Source organism: Gymnodraco acuticeps, unplaced genomic scaffold, assembly GCF_902827175.1.
Source record: "Gymnodraco acuticeps unplaced genomic scaffold, fGymAcu1.1, whole genome shotgun sequence".
In the NCBI taxonomy this organism is placed as follows: domain Eukaryota; kingdom Metazoa; phylum Chordata; class Actinopteri; order Perciformes; family Bathydraconidae; genus Gymnodraco; species Gymnodraco acuticeps.
Genome location: NW_022992351.1, coordinates 7,560,692 through 7,583,140, shown reverse-complemented (window position 1 = coordinate 7,583,140; position 22,449 = coordinate 7,560,692). Strand labels below are relative to the sequence as shown.

General features: G+C 39.8%; 2 protein-coding genes across 10 annotated transcripts; both read right to left on the bottom strand.

Annotated features, from left to right (window-relative positions):
- Window positions 1-757: 757 nt before the first annotated feature.
- On the bottom strand, window positions 758-16,405 carry l3mbtl1 (L3MBTL histone methyl-lysine binding protein 1). 8 transcript variants are annotated; one of them, XM_034208858.1, is made up of 22 exons: window positions 16,374-16,405; window positions 14,748-14,946; window positions 13,945-14,126; window positions 13,222-13,348; window positions 12,513-12,675; window positions 11,294-11,432; window positions 11,065-11,113; window positions 9,550-9,638; window positions 8,990-9,094; window positions 8,704-8,839; window positions 8,100-8,191; window positions 7,548-7,699; window positions 7,365-7,441; window positions 7,037-7,155; window positions 6,439-6,549; window positions 6,106-6,274; window positions 5,312-5,444; window positions 5,028-5,216; window positions 2,755-2,804; window positions 2,180-2,349; window positions 2,025-2,087; window positions 758-1,535 (listed from the first exon to the last, which is right to left on the bottom strand). In XM_034208858.1, exons 2-22 carry the CDS (start codon window positions 14,917-14,919, stop codon window positions 1,401-1,403), a joined length of 2,622 nt encoding a protein of 873 aa, XP_034064749.1. In that variant the 5' UTR covers window positions 14,920-14,946; window positions 16,374-16,405; the 3' UTR covers window positions 758-1,400. The 8 variants fall into 8 exon arrangements, with proteins under 8 accessions (XP_034064749.1, XP_034064751.1, XP_034064752.1 ...); XM_034208860.1 differs by having other exon boundaries at window positions 2,180-2,337; XM_034208861.1 differs by having other exon boundaries at window positions 5,339-5,444.
- Window positions 16,406-16,706: 301 nt separating this feature from the next.
- Window positions 16,707-21,525, bottom strand: LOC117542010 (serine/arginine-rich splicing factor 6-like). 2 transcript variants are annotated; one of them, XM_034209432.1, is made up of 6 exons: window positions 21,276-21,525; window positions 20,710-20,894; window positions 18,994-19,112; window positions 18,682-18,884; window positions 18,513-18,563; window positions 16,707-18,370 (listed from the first exon to the last, which is right to left on the bottom strand). In XM_034209432.1, exons 1-6 carry the CDS (start codon window positions 21,380-21,382, stop codon window positions 17,935-17,937), a joined length of 1,101 nt encoding a protein of 366 aa, XP_034065323.1. In that variant the 5' UTR covers window positions 21,383-21,525; the 3' UTR covers window positions 16,707-17,934. The 2 variants fall into 2 exon arrangements, with proteins under 2 accessions (XP_034065323.1, XP_034065324.1); XM_034209433.1 differs by having other exon boundaries at window positions 20,737-20,894.
- Window positions 21,526-22,449: the final 924 nt, after the last annotated feature.

The following is a 22,449-nucleotide window of genomic DNA, read 5'->3' as shown; positions in this document are numbered from 1 at the left end:
CACATACACACATACAAATCCCACCAGAGAGACACACAAAAAAGATTCCAAGAGCCCTTAAAACACTCTAGTAAAATTATTTTATCTCACAATGTTGTATTCATACATTTTGTTTTTTAAACCAATTCTGACATATAATGTAAACATTTTAGTGTTGTTGATTCCATCACATGTAAACTGCAGAGAGCTTCATGGACTAGATAAAAAATCCATGTTTATAGTGCCAAAATGTGTATTTGTGCACTCTCTAGTGACCAAGTGTGGGAACACCATTGTGTAAAATCCATTTGGGTTTCACAGTTGTGCTAAAAGGCCAATGCAAAATGTCCTTCTCATCTATTAAGACTTCCAAACTCTTGCATATATATATATAAAAACTCAAAACACTCTGTTCTTTGACTCAGATACTTTAAAATATTTTTAAATTACAGCTCCTGTATCACTTGAGTTTTCACATTAGCAGTGCGGTTAGAAAGTACAGTGTTGGATAAACTCAAATATCAAATACTTGAAAGAGTGGGAAACTTTAAGTGCTTTTCCGTCACAAACGTTAGTCTTTTCCCAACAGTGTCAACATAGCAGCTTTTTAATTTCATTTTCATTTTATTCTGTTATTGAATAATTTGATGAACAGAAAGAGCTGTAATATTTAACTCTCCCTAGTACAGTACTTTTGTCTTTACTTTTTTTATTGCACATAACATGAGGCTTGTAGGAGCCTCACTGACCAGCCTTGTCTACTGTCTTTTGTCTGCACCCCCCCCCCCCCCCCTCCCCCCACATCCACAGTCTTCTCTTTTCCCTTTTAGTTAACCAATGTTGTAAATCCAGTTGAGTCCGAATCTCGGTATGTCTTGTAAAAATTGTCATGTGTACTTTTTTATTTCCATAACGTGTCTGACAATGTTGGGGAGTTACTAGTTCCATGTAACAAGCATTATTTTATTATACTACAATAACTATAGTTGTTAGTTACTGTGAATCAAACAGTTACTAATCAACTAATCTGTTAGAAAAGTGACCAAATGTAATGAGTTACATTACCTGATGAAGGGTTTAAAAGAGACACTACTTTTTTTTGTTTAGGGTAAATAATCTGTAACCTATTACATGTAAAAAGTAATCTTCCCAACACTGCCTGTGTTAAGGCCTGCATCAATATGAGTGATTCTCATTCAGGAAGTAAAAGTACAAATATTACTGTAATGGATTTTCCTTTTTTTTCTTCTTCTAACCTCTCTCCTTTATTTCCTCTTTAACCCTGATCGCACCTCACCCCCCACCCCCCTCTCTCTGATGGGTACAGGACACCAAACACATGAAAAAAGGGGTCAGGGTCTTTTTTCCCTGTAACAGAATGAATTTGGCACATGATGATCCCAGGTCAGGTGAGGGCGGGATCACTTGAGTACCTCGTCTGTGCTCTTGAACATGAGGATGGCGTTGGAGATCTTGAGCGCGGGGCCTAGCTTGATGCTCATGATCTTCACAATGTCGGTCTGGGTTAGCAGCAGGAAGGCCTCGCCGTCAATCATCTGGGGGGGGGACACACACAACTGTCGTGATGCAACTCGAGATTACAGGTTAGGAAAAAACTTGAATTTGTTGGTCTTGTCCTCTGCTACTTGGGGTATCAGATGGATGGAGGACGTTTTGAGGAAGCTAAATAACGTTGTCTTAACTCTAACTGTTATCAAGATCAGTTGTTGGTCTGTGTCTGTCAGAAAAAAAGGTTGTGATGTATTTAATGTGAGGAGGAAAAGGTAGGAAATGAAATAAAGATCCCCTGCTGGAATTGAACTGGAAAGGATGCGGCTTCTGAGCATTTTTGGAAAACTTAATTAATTGTACTTAGTTAGAAACTGTTGCAAATACATCATCATTATGTTTTTAAAGCCAACAAAAAAAAAATGGTGACATACCATTCATCAGCAAAAAGGTAACAGACTGTTGGAACCTGACAATAAATACTGTATAGGCCCGTCTACATTTGGGCATGTGTCGAGCATAAAATGTGGTCTCACCTCTTCTTTGAAGAGACAAGCCTGTTCTTCACAGCCGATTAGATTCTGTACAAACATGAAGACCTGTGGCACAAACACATCAGATTTCAAATAATCAAACGAACCAACCATTTATAGATATATAAATATATGGGTAAGTGCCGAGGTTTTCTCACCTCTTCCACGCTCCATGCTGCCACCTGGCTGGCGTGAATGCCCTGAACGCCGGGCAGCAGCTTACAGTGCTGCTCCCAGCAGAGAGACAGAGTCCTGTCTGTCTGACCGCTCAGAGCGGACATGAACAGGGACGGGTACACGCCCTCCGAGGACAGGTCTGAGGACAAACATGCACACACAAACATTTGGCTTAATAATAACAGGTGTTTCTAATAATTGTACTGCCGTATAGCTACAGACGCCAAAGTTCACTATAGTTGAACCTGAATGTTTTATTCGCCCCTTGGCTCGGATATAATGAAAATAAACGTGATGTGAATTTTGCATATACTGTATGTGACCTTGCCCTGCCACAAGTTAAATGTGCCTTGAAGGCTTATAACCAAACGTTTGTTATCCGGCATTTTGCCATTGGATAATTTTCATGTCAAAGCGTTAAAATGAGTTAACGAAAACAAGACGGTGTTGTGCCTATGGACAGACATGAGTCAGCAGAGACATGATATCTTTCCACTGAAAGACATAATACGCTCCTTAAAGCAGGATAAGGCTACAGGTTTGACAGGCAACTCACTGTGGTAGTCTCTCTGCTGGTTCTTCCTGTATTTGGGAGGACGGCCAATCCTGAAAACAGAGGAAAAGATGAATGTGAGTCAAAACCAAACATGAATGCACGCACACGCACACACACGCACACACACACGCACACACACACACACACACACACACACACACACACACACACACACACACACACACACACACACACACACACAGAAACACACTTCCCAATGCTGCACACAGAGCCGCATACATTGGATGGGTTCCAGATAGTGTGGACATGAACTGCATACATACACACTCCTGGCGTTTCTGATGCACATTAGCTAATGTGGAAAGACGGCTGGGCTGAATTACCATTAAACCTAATGACTATTTGAGGATGAGAGGAAGAGCAGAGAGGAAGATGAGAGGCCAGGAACTGAGCATGGATGGATTCAGCAGGACTGATTCTCCCTATTTCCTTTTCATCCTATTAGTCTCTCGTCATAATAAATAGATCTCAGAGTATGGATGACATTTGTTTTTGTCTGAAATATTTGATGGTATTGATACTTTTAATTTAGCCAAGTAAGATACAAACTTACCATCTAAGTCTTAACTATGGTTGATCCATTGATCAATTGGTTTTAATTAAAGTGTTTAATGCCGTTCAAGCTTCTGTTTGAATTCAATATGACTCACTAATATCATTTTGTGAAACCTTGCAATACAGTGGTTTAAGTTTTAAACAATAAGCTTTACTACTAGCTTTCTACTCTACACTGTGGAAATGCATACACAACTTCAAAAACACGCACACAAAAATACACACTGGCAAAAGCACAGAGGAGACATAACAAGAGAGGCTAAAGAAAACAGAGTGCTATGAACTAAAAAGTTACACACACGCACACACAGTCCCAGTGTGGTTCAGTTTTTTTTTCTGTAAGCCGTTCTTTTTAGGTTGCTACAATACATTTGTTGCACCCCCTTCCACAGCAGTACATTGGGGCTGGCTGACCCCCATCTACTGTATATAATACACTGACTATGGATAACTACCTCATACAATCCCACTACAAAACATTCAAACTTTCCCTTTTTTCTACCAGTTTAATATTTACCTGTAGAATTTCTAGTCAAACAACTTTTTTGATGATTTGATGATTTGCTATAGCCAAATAGCCACCTATCAAATTCTTGCTTCTATACCTACCTGTTAGATTGTGGACTGTAAATTAGTCACATGTTAAATACCTACTTATATACTTATATAAATATATCAGTTTAAGAATGTGGGAGATAGTCAACTGTAATGTAAGTGCAAATGTCTAGTTTCTACAAGTTAACCTTACAGTTGGATTCTCTTCTCCCAGGTGGGGGAGTTGGACCAGCCAGACCTCAGTCACACGGCTGTTGCTATCGTCAGCGTTGTCACCGAGAGCACTACAAGTCCAGTTCATCCCAGGGCTGCAGGTACTGCTAATGTGGTGGAAGATGATTTTGTGATCAGGGATATCCCCAGGTTAGCAGATGCATTTCTATTGCTGTCTGGGTTGATGTACGCTTTAGATTTGGCTTACCCCAAGAAACTCATCAACTATTTCACCTTCATCCAGAAAGTGCGGATGGGTTTTGCACATATTATCTGTGTAATAACTTGATAGTTTATTGGTTAACACATTGTTGCTTAAAGCATTTTAATGAAACTGTTTACATTTCGTAGATTATATCTTGCCCACCAAATCGTCCTCCGTTGCTCCGTATCACTTTAAATAGTTAGCGAAGCCTGGAATATGTGCCTTTTACGATAAGAAATGGTTAATTATTGTATTATTATTGTGTAGGTACAAATGGGATAATCAGGCCGTATGTTTTACATTAAGCACTGAGATGCTCAGTACCTGATTCTCTCGCTGCTATGTGTTTAAGATACACACGATCACACTTGTATACGGTTGTGTCTAAAAGGTAACGGACAGTTTGCAAAACTCTTTGGATGAACAATTAAAGAAAGCATAAAAAAGCTGAAGTGTGAAATGTGTGTATTTGTTGAGTATGTTTTACTTGAATTAAAAAAAAAAAAATATTAGCTGATGAGTTATTTTCAAATATATTTTTTGAATTTTATATTATATTTAGCACACAGACTAGATAGAAGTGGACACACACACACACACACACACACACACACACACACACACACACACACACACACACACACACACACACACACACACACACACACACACACACACACACACACACACACACACACACACACACACACACACACACTCTTACCTGCCACGGTAATGGGTCTTCTTGGGTCTCTGGCTGAGGAAGAGGGTCCTCTTGCACTCAGAGTCTGACAGCTCGGCCTTCAGCCTGCCTTGGTTACGCTCAGCCAATGGGCAGCCGGATATGCAGTGATGGGCCGTGAAACGCCCCGTCACATGGCCCGAACCATCACAACCAGGAGTAGGACACTTCCTGTTTGAGTGCATTTTAAGAAGATGTTAGATTTCTTGATTTAACTGTGATGCGTATTTTGAATGGTTGGCCTGCTGAATAAAGTTTTAATTGACCTGGTGATAGAGTTGAGATCAGCTGACCTGTTGTGGAAGCTGTACTTGTTGGCTCTCGGGTGGCTGATGGGCTTACAGGGAACAGAGGAGGGGTAGGTGGACTGGCCTGTAATGGGGGGAAGATCCCTCATACCTGTACATTCAAAAATACACATTAAAAAACTAGTTCACAAACCCCCTTGCAATGCTGCAGTAGGTTCAAGGTTCAAGGGTTCAAGGTTCTTTATTGTCAAACTAACATAGCTACAGAGTAATTATGTCGTTGAAAATCTTAGGTCACAGGCTTCTCCAACAATGCAACACAATAATACAGATACGCAGACAATATTAAAGTAAGCAGACAATATTAAAGCAGTAAGGGAGATTATGCCAATTGCTACCAAGTGGTGGAAAGTTTAATGGGCCTATTTCTCAGCTAACATTTTGAGTTGTCACTCTAATACTTACTGATTAAAACCATCATGTATATATCAGCAACATATATGGAAACTAGTTTTATAAAATGGACATTGATGAGAGAAATGTAATGAATCAAACCAATTGCATGCAAACCAATGAAAAAGCAACAGAGTAAATAGTGGAATAGTGCAAACAGTAAAACAGTTGCAAAAAGGTTTAAAAGTTCAATAGTTTAGAAAACAAAGGTGTTCTAATTTGAATTAACATTTAAATGTACAATCTCTCCCCTTCCCCAGTTTAATTGTCATCAAAGACATCTTTTGATTACAACAAATGTATTTGTTCTTTAATTTAATGATAAACTTTGATTTGAGTTTTGAAGAAAATCAACTTGCAGTTTGGACTGAAGTGCAGGCTGCTCCCGTGCGGCTGCTGTGTTTTGGAGTCCCGCGGGGGAACTTTGAGCGGGTGATTGGTCGCCTCACACCAGCCTGCTGGGTGGATGTCGGGGTGATCTGAGTCCATCCACTCATCATAGACGTGACTCCAGCCATCATAATGGACCTGAAGTAGCATCAATATATACTCTGCATGAATAAACAGCTACAATTCCTATGATAGCTTCAGGGTTGGTTAAAGATGTACAGAATCACTTAATGGTAATATTTTAACCTTAGATATTAGTACTTATATATTTATAAATAAAAGCGCTCCATACAGAGTATTACCCTAATGCGATGAATCTCCACTTCCATCACTGACGCCACTCTGATCAGACCGGGGCTTCTCTTGTCCACGGCCTCCAGTTTCATCTGAGTCTGGAAGCTGTGGGCCGCACGCTGGAGAGGACGCGCAGAGGATGATGGGAACCAAACATGTCAAACATACATTCTATAAAGCATTGGAAACATAATTTCTACTATTTGATTTGCAGAATTGTATGCCTTTTGTTAGATATTTTACATCAGGGAGATTAAAGGAAATTAGGGGAGTTAGATGGGAAACTACATGTAGCAAAGATGTCATCTTTGAACAAGACTTCATTGCAAAACCAGTACCTTTACCTTGCAGGTTTCTGGTCTACCGCAGCCTCAATTGGTTAGCTGTGTTTTCTATATGATTTTGGTTATTTTGGCTATGCTGCTGTTATCCGCCGGGCCATACCACAGATCCACACTCCAGCTAAGTAGGACAGGATGGTTCGGATGTTTTGAAGTGAGGTGGTGTTACGTTGTTATCCAGAGTTAGTGTACTACAGATATGTGTCAGCATTTCATATCATTTTTTAATTGGATGAAAAAGAGTACATTTATCCTTAGTCCTCACCACTTTGAAGGCGTCTGCAGCCACCGCCTTGGACCCAGTCTCCTCCAGGTACTGAGACCAGATAAACCGGGCCTGGTCTGGGTAATCTGGTGCATCAGAAAATAAATTCACATCTGTACCTTAATAGAAACATATAAAATCATCCCTTAAGAGTCTTTCTATTTGTGCAAATGTTTGTTATTATTTTAAAGGCAATGCTTACTAGGGCTATACATTGAAGCCCCCAAATGAAGATATTTGAACTCAAAGCATTACATCATCAAGGCATTTTTACAAAAATGATTAAATATGAACATGATTGAATGAAAACAGTAAACACACTGGTCACCTTGGGGTGGTGTTAGTGGGAGGTCCCTCTCTTGGCACCAACCAATCGGGTGAATGTATGGACTGCTGGAATCACACCTGCATAGTTTGACTTGCTTTAGCAATTTCATAAAGTGTAATGTAATAATATAAAATATAGATATATCTTTAGCCCACACATCCTGTTTCTGTTTCTGAGGCTTACCAGTAGTCGTACGTGTCGTCCCAGTTGTCAAAGTGCACCAGGAAGCGGTCGTCCACCACGTCAGTGACGGTGGCTACGCAGATGAGGGAGGGGTTCATACGGTCCACTGCCTCCAGCTTCGTTCCTATCTCAAAACTGCTCTTCACATCAACCTAAACAGAGAGTAGAAAGGGCATATTGAAGTAGAGAGGGACAGAGCTGTGGACTTAAATTATGCACAAGTTGTTGACAAAGTTATTATTAATTTGACTGTATCTAAATGTGTTGAATCCACCAATAGTACGAGTGCCAGAAGGATACAGTTTGATGAATTGGGATTGAACGCTGGTAGAATTAAACATTAGCTAGCAGGAGGAAGTCAAGTCAACATGAACACAACTATCCTTTTCTATACAAGTTATATATTTTCTGAGAGACTATAACTGAAACATCGTTTTTTACTATATTTGCTTTTGATTGGAGCCAGAGTTTTCACGACCCTAAATCATTCTCACCTCATCCACTCATGCTTGTAGATAATGCTACTACCGTATATTATATAGTGGCAGTTACCCTCCCAAGACTGGCAAACAGCTCTTTGGGCGCCACTTGTGCTTTAGTCATTCTCAGGTAGTTGGCCCAGGTAAACTCCTCCTCTTTACAGCCTGCAGGAAAAACAGAGATACAGAGAAGATTAAAAAGACCCATGTTCGGTAAAGCATTCAATCATTGAGAGGAATATTTTGACATTTTCTCTTGTTGAGAAGTTAGAGGATGCTTATCTGATATATTTACGTTAAATATGATGCTACAGCCAGAAGATGGTTAACATAGCTTAGCATTTAGACAAAATGCACATACAATTAGACCTGTCAAAGTAACTGTTTTTGATTGACGATAAATTGTCCCATGAATAAATACAATAAACAATATATTTTCCATTTTAATACCATGATAATATGAGAGCAATGAATTTGGAGTGGAATATGAAAAGATGTGAGAACATGCGAAAAGTTCTTAATTTAATGAATGTAAACACAGGCAATATTAAGGTTAGCAAAAAGGATCATCTCAAAATATTCTACAATAGGTTGAAACTGCATAAGTGAAGCATGCTGTTTATTATTTTTAGGTTCTCTTTGTCCATTGGTCTTTTCAATATGTCGTGACCTCTGACCTTTGGGAGTGTGCAGTTTGTGTCCCGTGCTCTCACACCAGCCTGTGGGGTGGATGTCGGTGGAGTTGGCGTTCACCCAGAAGTCGTGGCAGTCGGAGTAGCCGTCAAAGTGAAGCCGCAGCCGGTAACCACAGACCTGCAAGAGGACACAACGCATGAGACCAAACAAACCAGCTGATCTCCACCTGCATGCAGAGCAGCCTGCCAGTGAATGACTGTTTATCATCCTCAATAATCAACAGGGCCATTAAGACGCATCGACCGTGATAATGGCCGTCTGGCTCACCTCGGCCACGGTGAGAACAAAGTACATGGACGGATGCTGCGGGTCGATTCCCTCCAGCTTCATCCCCTGCTTAAAACCGTTCTTCACTGTTGGCACTCTCTGTGTCTGGTCCCAGGAAGAAATAGACAGAGTATTTTAGTACACACCACGGGGATAAAATAAACTGAAAATAGAGGAGAGCGGGAAATTGGATCCGAACAACAAACAAAGAAAAGATGAGATTACAGAGTTTTATTTTAACATCGTTTTTTAAACGTTTTTTGAAATAAAATAACCTTCAAATGTACATAACTCAACCCCACTCTTTATCAGAATAAGAATGTATGTAATGTCCTTCGGCTGCATACATCTCTGTGTCCCAGATACATTTACATTTCTCATTTCCTTCCTTGACAATGTTGCACTATTTTTCCACTCAGGGCTATAGATCTGTCCCTGTGCTATAAATAGAGCTGCAGTGGTAGTAAAGAAAAGCAGTACAAATCATGGGCACAGTGGGTAAACCTGTGAGTACATGGCCAGAAACTGCAGTCTGAATATTAAACTCGAACATACAGTACCTCCTGGAAAAGGTTGTTGGGCGCCGCAACAGATTTGGTCTCCTCCAGATACTGAGCCCACGTCCACTGCTCTGTCTTACTGTCTCCAGCTTCAACAAAAACACAAATAAAGTCATTATTTGTTTATGAGAGCAAATGGAAAGAGGAAAAACATTGAATAAGAACACATGAAGGAAGTTGGTAAGTAGGAGGGAAGCAGCTAATGTTCCTACATGGAGGAATATAATTTAAGACAAGAGAGAAACGACATAAAGGTCAGGGAAGGACACGATACAAATTAAAGACATAAAGGGGCTGGATAACAGGATCATTTGTCACTATTGGAAAATTAAATGCAGCGTCTCGTTTAAAAAATACAACATGTCAGAGAGATATTCATTTAACTTGATGGAAAACTTAAAAATAGAAAGTCCTAATTTGTTATTGTCTTTGTATGGAATTACAGGTTGTCAGGAGTATGTTATTATGACTTGACTTGTCATTAAATCAGTTTTATAGTGAAGTAAAGCTATTGAGTTTATTAATTAAACATTTTTAACTTGCTTGACACTGCTGGTGGAACAAAATAATTTCGCAATTTGGGATAAACAAGGTGTCTGTCTGTCTATCTTCTATCTATCTATCTATCTATCTATCTATCTATCTATCTATCTATCTATCTATCTATCTATCTATCTATCTATCTATCCATCCATCCATCCATCCATCATCCATCCATCCATCCATCCATCCATCCATCCATCCATCCATCCATCCATCCATCCATCTATCTATCTATCTATCTATCCATCCATCCATCCATCCATCCATCCATCCATCCATCCATCCATCCATCCATCCATCCATCCATCCATCCATCCATCCATCCATCCATCCATCCATCCATCCATCCATCCATCCATCCATCCATCCATCCATCCATCCATCCATCCATCCATCCATCCATCCATCCATCCATCCATCCATCCATCCATCCATCCATCCATCCATCCATCCATCTATCCATCTATCTATCCATCTATCCATCTATCCATCTATCCATCTATCTATCTATCTATCTATCTATCTATCTATCTATCTATCTATCTATCTATCTATCTATCTATCTATCTATCTATCTATCTTATAGCAGACAACAACATTATAAACATACTTACAAATATACCCAATTCTATGCTACAGTATATACTCATAAATCCCCTGTCATTTCGTCTGCACATATATGGGATTAAGGATATCTTATATCTCTAAATTCTACATCTTAGCCAGGTCTGTTAGTAAGAGGGAGAGGAGGAAGTGAAACAAACAGAAGATGTGATGTGATATGAAAACTAGCCTTTTGGCTAATTCGAGTACTTTTACATGTTTTTAATATGTTGATTAATGTACACTGTCCCTTGTTTTAAATAAATAAATTCAATTCAATTCAATTCAATGTACCTTAACATAACTAAAGAAAAACAAGAAAGGATGACAAATTATAAAACAGACAAATAAGACATATATGAGTTCAACCTCCTCTGATGAGCCTGCAGTCTGCTTTAGAATCATCCGTCTTCTCATCCTAAGAAAAAGAAAAATTAAACGAAAGTCAAAAAGTAGAAAGAAAATACTGTCACTGAATTAAAGGAAACACATTACATTGTTATTAATTAAATGATTATTTTCCATGACCTTTATCAACCACATCACTTAAATCTGAGTCATATCTAGGTGTTAAATGTTAATAACAATGCAGTCCCACCGTGCCTTCGATGTCAGAGTCTTCCTCAGAGGGACTCAGGTACTCCTTCCTCTTCCTCTTCCTCATGGGCTTCAGGTGGTCGGGGTTAAGAGAGGAGACCCTCCCGCCTGCTGGCACCTTCTCCACCCCGAAACTCCTCCTGAGGTGAGGAGAAATAAAAAAGAGTGCTCGTTTCCACACACATCACCTGAGCGTAGCTGGTTTTCTGTTGTGATGATATTTGTGTCTGCCTCTCCGCTGCAGGACTGATGTTGCTTTATGGTTTTAGTGTTCCCTATTTGTCTCAAAATGTCTACTTCAGTGAGGGAAGATACACCATCAACCAAATAAATAATATGTCTACCAGGATAAAAATATAAGGGTGATAATTAATGCAGAGCTTTAGGAATGGGTCTTAAAACCCAGAACTGTGTATTTGTGCACTCGTGGTTTCCTTGTATTGAGGTCTGTGGCTTTTTGGTGAACACAAGATTCAGAGATTTTCATGTTTTGTTTTCAATTTAAAATACGTCAGTTAATACTCATGACACAGGTGAATTTTGAATTTTATTCGGGTTTTAAAAAGTTAGTTGCTTACAAGAGACTAAATGAGACTACAGAGGTTGCCGGGGCATTTACCGTCATGACGACGAACACATAGGAAACTTTTCTATTAAGTGGTAGTGGTGCCACTTTAAGTATCGTAACGTTTTTGTGCCACAAAGTTTGTTATTTGCAATAATACAAACTAAAGCCCCATTGGCTTTTTTTTCAAGGAAACCAGTGCAATGCTAACTTCCGGGTTGATTGCAATAACTCATTATCCCTGCAGCTATATATACACAATAGGAAATCTAAAAACAATAGGTTTAAAATCCAGGTTCAGGGAATCTAAAAAAGAAAGGGAACTTTCTGGGAAACTAAAAAAGATCTTGGGGAGGCTTTAATAGAAAGGTTTATTCATGTATTTTATACCTGTGTTATTCATGTTTATTTAATTATCTTAGCTTTTTAATGACTGTTTTTAAATGTCATTTATAACGTGTTTCCGCTGCCCTATTTCTTAATGCTCTTAATGTCTTTTATTTTTGTAAAGCACTTTTAATTGCCTTGTGTTGAAATGTGCCTTATAAATAAACTTGCCTTGCCTATACACAAATGATTAAAAGTGCCTGTGCACACACGTGTATACAGAGGTGCATGAGTGAGCATAGAGCAGAAGCAGCTGTTGCCATCATACTTGTCAGTGATTGGCTCTCTGCGCAGCTCCTCGGTGTAGCTCCTCTGAGCTCGGGGATCGTGGTTCTGATGTCCCAGTCCCACCTGGACCTCATGTTTGACCACCGGCACAAACCTCTCCGGCTCCACGGCTCCTCTCGCTGAGCCCACAGGAGCCAACACATCTGACAGATGAGAGTCAGACTGATTAGACAGGATAACTTATAAATACAAATGATTCAGTGTCTTGAACCTGCATGGGTACTGTAACACTTTTACAGTATTTCTGATCTATTACTGTTTTGACTATTTAAACCACTGAATGATTACTTTTAGGATTTTCTGTTGGATTTTTGATTTGACCAAACATGTAAGTGATGCCTGTGGTATTTTTATCATGAACCTGCAGCTGCACTCTTCACTCGGCTTGAGAAGCTCTGCTGCAGCTGATGTAATTATTGCTCAAGTGATGATTGAAAAGGGCACGCTGCAAAACACTTCAAATACAAGTGCATCCATGTATAGAAAAGCAACTCTCCTTAACTAGCATGACACCTGCAACACCAGCAAATACATGAAGATGTTTCACATCACTATCATACAAAAGCGTTACGGATCAAATGTGTGATTTAAAAAACGATGTGATACCTAAAAGCAGATAAAAAATGTATTTCAAGGTATATCATTTTCTGTTGGATGAGTAAATTGGCAGTATGAAACCATGACTCTACCTGGCCTTTCTGATGGAGCGGTTTCTGCGTCACAAGATCTCCCAGAAGTCCCGGCTGCTGGTTCGGTGCTGCTGGTCGTCCCCGGGCTGATCAGCGTGCTCAGGGTACCTACGTCACTCACACAGAACTACAACACACACACACACACACACACACACACACACACACACACACACACACACACACACACACACACACACACACACACACACACACACACACACACACACACACACACACACACACACACACACACACACACACACACACACACACACACCGTCAATATATCCCTCTGTTTAAAAAAAATGGTTGCTTCTTTATATCCATGACAAAGGATTAAAACAACAATGTTTTCGTAATTTATTCTTTACCACTAGTCAAAAAGTCAAATTGAACTCAATTAAGCAAAAATACAAACCAGAAAAAACAACATAAATCTTCAAATTTGACATTCAAACTTTGTAATTTCAGCAGATGAATGACTTTAGTCGTACATCAATTATCACAGATTTGTCTCTTTTTCCTGGCATTGCTGAAGTTGATGTGGTGAAAGGATATTTTTCAATAATGTAAGTTACTCAAACTGCTGTCAGAATAAGATGAATGAGATTTAAATGAGCCAACTGGATGATCTATAATGTTATTTTAGGAGAAGGCAAGCAAGTAACAAAAACATCTTGAAATCCTCTATAAAGAATAAAGGCACAAACTCGGGTTCACCTTGAGGTTGCTGCTTGGCAGGATGGCCATCCCCTCCTTCCACTCCAGGACGTGGACGATGCTACAAGCCCCGCCCACCTGTGCTGTCAGGGTGGTCGTCTCATTGGCCCGGCCTCCTTTACCTGCGTCTCCAACGGATATGGCTGGAGTCACATCCAGCTTCTGATGGCCGGCAGCAGGAGCTAAACAGAGAGTTGCATTCACACTTAATAATGTATCTGATCTCACGCAAGACAGCACAATTCATTTACCACGTCATGTTTTCATTTTGTTGCATCATTTGGTTTGGTTCAAAACTGAGTTAGGTTGACATGTTAGCCTGTGTTACCAGAGACTAGGTTTTATTCAGCACTCTACACACTATCATTTAAGAATCCTCCATAGATTTAAAATGTTACATGTACAGCAGCTTCCCTAAGACCTGGGGACGGATAATCAGCGGAGTCCCCTTTAAGTCCATGTTTCCATACTTTGTTGCCATGACAATCTGCTAAATAGTATTTGTGTTTACATTATGCAGAAAGACATGTCACCTCTGGATCAATAAAGGCTTCTCATATCTTGCATCTGACTCAGAGCATTTGAAAGATGGTACATCATTTTTAAAACATGATTTAATATTGACACTGAGTTACAGTTCAGCTACCAATGCACCCTGAAGCTTATGCTCTCTTTTGAGTGTGATCATCATCAGTTTAAAGAGGTCAGAGGTCAGTGTTGATGTACTTGATAATACGGTAGAACTCTGAGTTAAAGGATAGTCTCTGTAAACCCATGTGACCACACTGCCCCCCCATGTTCACCTGGGAGGAGGAAAGCTGTGGTGGTGTGGGTTTGGGGACGAGCCTTCTTGGCCACACCATCACTCCCACACACAAGGACGGCCTCGCTGGAGGACAAGGAGGCGGACGGGTCCAAAGGTGTGCGGTCAGGTTCTTTGGGTGGAGCCTCCATGTTCACTTTGGCACTCATCATGGCGTCGCTGTCCCTTACTCCGGAGCGCTGCAGGGCAGAGGAGGTTTTCATCAATACAAAGACTGACAAGATAACACGTTTTCCATATCTGAATTAAAAGTGTTGTATGTCTAAGGTTGTCTCATGTAAAGTGGTAATTTTTGCTTATATAAAAAAAAGTTATAATAGAACCTCTGTCCTTCCGCCTTCCAGAGGTGGAATTTAACATGTACTCCAATACTGTACTTAAGTACAATGTTGAGGTACTTTTTATTAAAGCCGTTTATTTTAATGTGACTTTGCACTTCTCATCTACTTCCTTTCAATGGACAAATATTGTTTGTTTTAAATTCCACTTAAGTTATCTGAGAGATTGATTTGCTTTACATATTAAGATTTGAGCACAGCAACAACAAGTTTGACCATAATAAGAAACTGTTTTTGTTGTGTTCATTTTTCATACAAAAATATTTAGTTTCAACTTCTCAAAGTGCAGAAGAAAGTTTTTGGAATGTTTTATTTTAAATAATTTCAATGTTGCACTGTTTGGACAAAACACACAAATATCTAATGATATAATATATAAATAAAGTTATATTGGACCTTTTTTTGGCTCTGGCTACCTTTACTTTTGATACTAATTGCTTTAGTAAGATTTAAAATTATAGTCCACTTTGATATATTTCTCATCATAGTAAAATACAAGGCTATTTCTATAAACGTTTTTCTCTCCAATTTCTTCCTTTAAATATTTGAGACAGATGGAATCAAATTTACAAAAGGTAAACAAAAAATACTTTTTATTAGAATTATTTATAACTTAAAATAAATAAGAAACTTTTAAGGGTGGCTTTTACAGATAATGGCTGAGCAAAGCCTTCCTCCAGGAATAGCCTGACCCGTTGTGACTTTAACAGCCATCGATTATACCACCACCAATTTAAAAAAAGCATTAATGGTGACTCACAAATGTTTACACAAAAGCTTATAAGTCCACACACTCAAAACATGCACATTTCAGTTAAAATGGCGGAGGGAAAAGAAAAACCATGAGTACAAAAAAATGTATAAAAGCAGCAGTGTCTAAAATCCTGTGAAAATCCCATTTAGTGAAAAATGAACCTTGTCTCCCATTCCGGCTGCATCTCCAATGAATGAGCAACATTCCCTCTCACAACAACGACAAGCATACTACACATCGCATTTAATATCGGTTAGATTGCTTTTATCATTTAAAAGTATTTAACACGATAGGTTAATTAAACGCGCGGCACTATCACGTATATATATTTTAAGATGGAAAGCTTTGTGGTTGACGCCAAAACGCTTTACCTCAACAAAAAAACATATTTACACTTGTCCCTTTCAAACGTATGTGGTGTAAATACGCTGGTACCTGGCACTATTTGAGGAACACTGTAAATGCGATATAAATTGGTGTTTGCAGATCATTTCGGAACTGAAATTTGGCTTACCAGCTATGATCTCCTGCGGCTCCGGGGCTGCGACTGCGCATGCGTGGGCCCCCCAGTACAGTCACCGCTCGCTGGATATAATGTAACGCCAAAAGACTTCGATATGTGCAAATAATGTAGTGGACTATCGATTAGTCTGGAGAGCTGTCTCTTTTAATTAATTTAATTTTTACTTCCTATTTAACATCTGCACTACATTGATTCTGTTTATTTCCCTAGAAAAGTCTACCCTTTAATGAAAGAGTATTCATTATATAATTAGCAGGATATAGGTCATGTCGATACTGCAGTCAAGGTTTCTGTAATACTGACAAAGACACAAAACACGGCAAGTTTTTCTCATTAAGAACTTTATTTGATCATACAATAAAAAGGGCATTTTCCCATAAAGTCTGTGAAAAAAAACGTGAATCTTATTCCACAAGATGAAGAAGGGGATGCATTTAGTAAATATGATGGTGTTAGTATAAACCCACAAACAAATCCTCCCGAGACTTGAAGGATGTACCTCACCAAGAACTCCAGTTCAAGTTTTGCACAATTGTCGGTGGCTTAAAAAACAAAAAAAACCTTAACCCCCCACATTCTCGAAATTGACTTTTTTCAGGGCTGCAAATGAGCAAAGCGTATTAAATCGAACAGTGCATTTGATGCCTTGAACTTTAGGCAAACTGAAAAAGGTTCTTAGTGTACCTGCTCAGGGTTACAACAAATCCAAACATTGGTAGCAACGGAGAGGAAGAAATCCGGTTTTGATGCAGATTAAACAGTCTATGAAAAAGAGGTTAGAAGGGGATCGTAATAGGCCACCGACAATGCAAGTTGTTTAAACATGAAATACAAACCCCTCATGATTCTTTGTACATTTGCAGTTCAAGTTGCATCCCAGTTGTGCATTTTAGAGTGCCGCAAGACAACACAAAGATTAGAGATTCCTTGAGAAAGCAATTGAGAATGCAGCTCAGAAAAAAGTAACTGCATCAATGCTGTAGTCAAGCGCTACTTTTTCTCCCACAACCATGCAGTTCGAATTAATATGAAACGAAACTATTGCAACAAACAATGCCTGCTGGATGCGCCAACAATGCTATTAAATTAACTGGTCTACCAAACAAAAAAGCTCTGTTGCAAACTAAGATGCATGATCAATGTTTTAAATACAATGCATAAGACATTTTTGCCAAACTCTAAAAAGTTCTCTTTGAAACAAAAATATATTTTACCAACCAAGATCAAATGTTTGGGACTTGCACCATATTAGGTTTCTGATATATATATATATATATATATATATATATATATATATGAAGACTAGCACTTCAGCTTTTGTTAAAGAAAAGGGGGGGAGAACCATTTGTGAGGCAAACCATTCATGATTGCAAAAGGATAACGCCACCACTGTGGTGCATGCTCTAATAAAACATGTTAAGGACAAGTGCAAACTTGAAGGAGAAAAGTAGACAAGCCAGGAAGCATAAGCCATTATGACGACACTGCTCATTATGTACAACATAGGGATGAGGCTTGACAATAAGAGAATCATCTCCCTCTTCTTTTTCCACTAATCCTGAGAAGCCGATCTAGAACGGGAGCGAGACCTTGAGAGGGACGGAGAGCTCTTCTCCTTGGACTTGGATCTGCGGTCGTCCTCGTGTGGGGTTGGGGAGCGGGAGGCAGATTTGGCAACATGCTCATCCTTCCCGTTCTCCAGTGGGGAGGCGGAACGACAGCGGGACTTCTTGTCCACAGACATCTCCTTGGACGGGCTGCGAGAACCTCGCTCCGACTTTACCTTTGAACGACTCTTTGAGCGAGATTTGGATTTTCGCTCAGCAGAACCGGACCGGGATTTGCGGGAGTTAGAACGTGATTTGGATTTGCGAGAACGGGACCTGCGGTTGCGAGATCGGGATTTGCTTTCTCCCGACTTGGAGCGAGACTTCCTTCCAGACCTGGAGCGGGACTGGCCACGTCTCTTGTTGCTACGGGAACCAGACCTTAAAAAAACAATTTATTTTCAATTATTCCGACACCCAAAACATACCTTAACGCATTGTACACCCAACTAATTTATGTAAATACAACTACTATCATACTATTGAGAATGCTTTGACGTAATTTTTTAAGACCCATTCTTACCTCGAGCGGGATCTGGAGCTCTTGCTGTGGGAACGACGGCGACTACGAGACCTGAGGGTGAGATTGCAAAATCAAATAAAGAAGTACAGCCAATTTCTTCTGCAAAATGTTAGAGTTTTGTTTGAATATAAAAATATTTAGCATCACAGAGCTTATTTAGTGTTCCCACCTGGAGCGGCTGCCAGGGTCAGACCTGCGCTTATGCTGCCGGTCCGCCACCAGGTGAATCTTGCGCCCATTAATGTCTGTACCGTCCAGCTTGTCAATGGCCCTTTTCATATCCGAGTGGGACCGGAACTCGATTACACCCTCATTCGTGCGTTCCTTATGGGCATCTGCATACGTCACCTCTCCTGCCTGACGCATGAAGTCCTGTATGACACGGAAAACAAAGCAAGAATTAATCATCCTGAAATGTTCTTGGTCCAACAACTTGACAATTTACAGAACAGAGGAAAAACAATGATTTTAAAACATGTACCTTGAGGTCTTGCCAACTGCAGCGGCTGGACAAATTCTCCACAATGACACGGTACTCAGTACGGACAGGGGGTCCATACTTATCCCTTCCAGTGTGGCTCCGGCTGCTGTAACCACTACCTTTAAAAACAACAGCACATGAAAAAAGTAAGAGATCCAAGAAAAATGAGCAAGACACACAGAACTATTCGCCTGGGTTATCTAATGAACGCATGGCAGTGACTTGCTATATAAAAGTCCAAGGGGGTATACATTTGATCTTAATAAGGAGAGTCCCTCTGATCCCATTTTCAAACACAAAGCTTCAGATAAGTGATCTACGGGTCACATCACGGGCTCTTTGTATTGTTCAGCATTTTGATGTTTTTCGCTGCTGCAAAGAACACCACTGCATCTGTTTCCGGCAATACAAAGCCTGTCTTACTCCGGTATATCACACTGTGACGCTATAGCTGCTTTAACAAATGAACAGGCTCGATATTCTTTCAAGGCCTCCAACCCCTGTAACACAAACAGAATGGAGGTATCCACATAGGCTGTGGTCAAGGACACTGTTCGATCAAATTGAGAAAGAGCGGTGTAGAGAAACACGTACACCAATCTTTAGGTATTTGACCGGATGTTGGTCTGAAATTTAGTTTTCCGGTTTTCTAACTTACAATATCTCTTTTGATTGGAAGTTCTTTACTTGAGCCCCTCCACTTATGTTTGCTGTCAACATAAAAACCAATGGCAATCCTCACCATCACCCCTGGTCTATTGGCAAAAGGCTGATGTCATCATGGCTTCCGGTTAGGTCAGCCAAGGATCAAGGGGGGGCAAAGGTCACACACACATTGTAAGGTGAAAGCCAAGGCCAAACGGGACAGGCAGTCATCTTAGCCAGTCATCTTTAGCCTCAATGGACTCTCAGCCTCAGCCCGCAACTGGACTCTTTCAAATTGAAACATCAAGGACTTTTGTTAATGTTGAATATTAAAATAGTTAAAAATACACATTTCACAGGAAAATATGATTCTAGTCCTTATCATTGAGTTAAAAATACACTAGCTAGGTTTGTGATTAGCTTTTTTTAGTGGTGCAAACTAATTTGGAAATCCACACCTTCAAAAATAAAAAATAGCTCAACCAAATTATTATGATAAAAAAAGCCTTGCATTTAAGCTCTTATAGCTAATACCAACTTTAAAGCCTATGTTCGAAGGGCACTGACTTGCGTATTGTTGTTCCACCCAATAATGAAACCCAGACCATCAAAAGGTGGCCAATGATCACTGGGGAGGAGCAAAAACCGTTAGGTCACCAACCCTTGATGGTAGAAAATGAGCATTGTTCAGCAGGATGAGGCCGAACACACACAAACAATTCTAAGCAATAAGAATTCAGTTCAGGAACTTTTCCATGTGGGCAAACTGCCTCATAAGTTATAAAAATGAATAGAATAAGTATCACTATATATAATGTTGCAGCTACTTTTCAAGTTTGCATGAAATCTGAGCCATAATAACGTTTAGCCATGAATCATGAATCATGGATCACTGATCGTGACAGTGTACCTGGAAATCAAGAGTCTCCTGAAATAGTCAAACATGTGTGAGCTTATGTTGCAAGTGTACATTAGCAAAGTTATGCATTCACACGACAGCTGTCTGCGCAGTCCAGATCGACACCTCGTCCCAAGGGAAAGAGAGGGTATCTTGTAATAGACTGCACTTACTGGGCCCACCACCCCTGTAACCCCCACCGTGGCCGTCTCGGTCTCCGTCTCGGTCCCGGTCTCGGTCTCGCCGTGGTCCCCGGGCGTTTTCGATGATCACGCGCTCCCCGCACAGCTCCTTCCCGTTCAGCTCATACACGGCATCGTCAGCGTCCCGGTTATCATCAAACTCCACGAACCCATAGCTACAATGCAAAGACAGAGTTTAAATGATAAAAATCAAGTCAAAACAATGTAAAAAGCCACCCAGCTCTCTGGTTAGTGTTAGCTGCGCTAGCTAGCTCCGAACTGTAGCAAACAGAAACACGCCATGTTGGCCATGCGCCACCTGTCACACGAGCAAGTTAATAACATGAAATAACAACAACGCCTCCTCGTAATATTATAAGAAAAATAATAACTTTAACTTAACACCGATGCTGTTAAGGCGAACATGTCAGTGCGTCAAATATTTTGTTTTTGTTTCTTTCGCAGCACTGCCCCGCACTGGCCTCGTTAACATTAACGGTTAGCTCGAATGCTAGCTTGGAAATGTTAGCTAACACACTTTGTTTAAAAAAACTCACCCGTTTTTTAAATCAATTTCCATGAGCTTTCCATATCCGCTGAAGAATCTCTGAATGTCCTTTTCGCGTACATTATAGCTCAGTCTCCCGATATAAACACGAGGCATGGTGTCTCTCCTGACGCTGTTCTCGACTGTTCTTCACGAGGGCTTGTTAGTCGTTACCAAGCTTCTCCGCTCCTCGAGCTGCAGCTGTTGTACAGCGTTAGCTTCTCTTCCAACAAGACACACCAGCCCATCAATTAACGGTGGCAGATTTCCGGTATTTCATTTCAAATTAAAAGCCCAATTTCCCCAAAACTGATATTTGTTGGATGTTAAGTTTGTCCTCAACTCCAGCTGGTATTTGCAATCATAGTGGAGGATAAGAAGTGTATACATCTGTTTTCTTAGGTCATAACTAGCCCTTAAATAAGAATGATGTTATGTTACAACTTGCATTGTGTGTGCTCTTTGTTATTAAGAGCCATACACTAATGTAACACCAGCATATATCTTAAAACTCAAACTGAAAAAGGATCATTAATGAATGACCTGGAGTTTCTCGTTAATATTTTTGCTTTATTGTATAATTTAATCTAGGTAGTAGCCTATGTATGTTGAATTGTTTTCTCTATAACATCCTGTTGATTTCTTAGTTCCCTACACAAATACATGTTAAATAATCTCTCGGAAATGTGTACTTCAATGGAAAAACTACTTCAAATAAAAAGTTCCTATTAATCACATCGGCACCCAACAGAAGAAATGTATATATAACCTAAACCAGTACTGTATAAAAAAAAACAGTTCAGAAAGACAAATAACTAGTCTTTCTTCTTTAATCAGCACTGGTCTTGGGTTAAATACAAATTGTATGATTTTATTGCTTTGCATGTATAATCTGATCCAGTTTAGTGTCATATACAATATAATTTTAAAGTGAGTGTAAAGAAGGAACAGCAGAAATAAAATATTATTTTGTAAATAAATTACACTTGGTAGATGTGGCAGTGTAAGACAAGTCTCAGCTAAATAAAGCATTATTTACAAGTATCGACTCAGAAGTATCAGCAAAATGGCAATAATGTCAAGCGAGGACTTAAAAGAGCAAACTGGCTGTAGTGTCGTTAAATTTAAATTGAATATTCAACAAATTCATTACAAATCATATGTGAACATATGTAAGCACATAG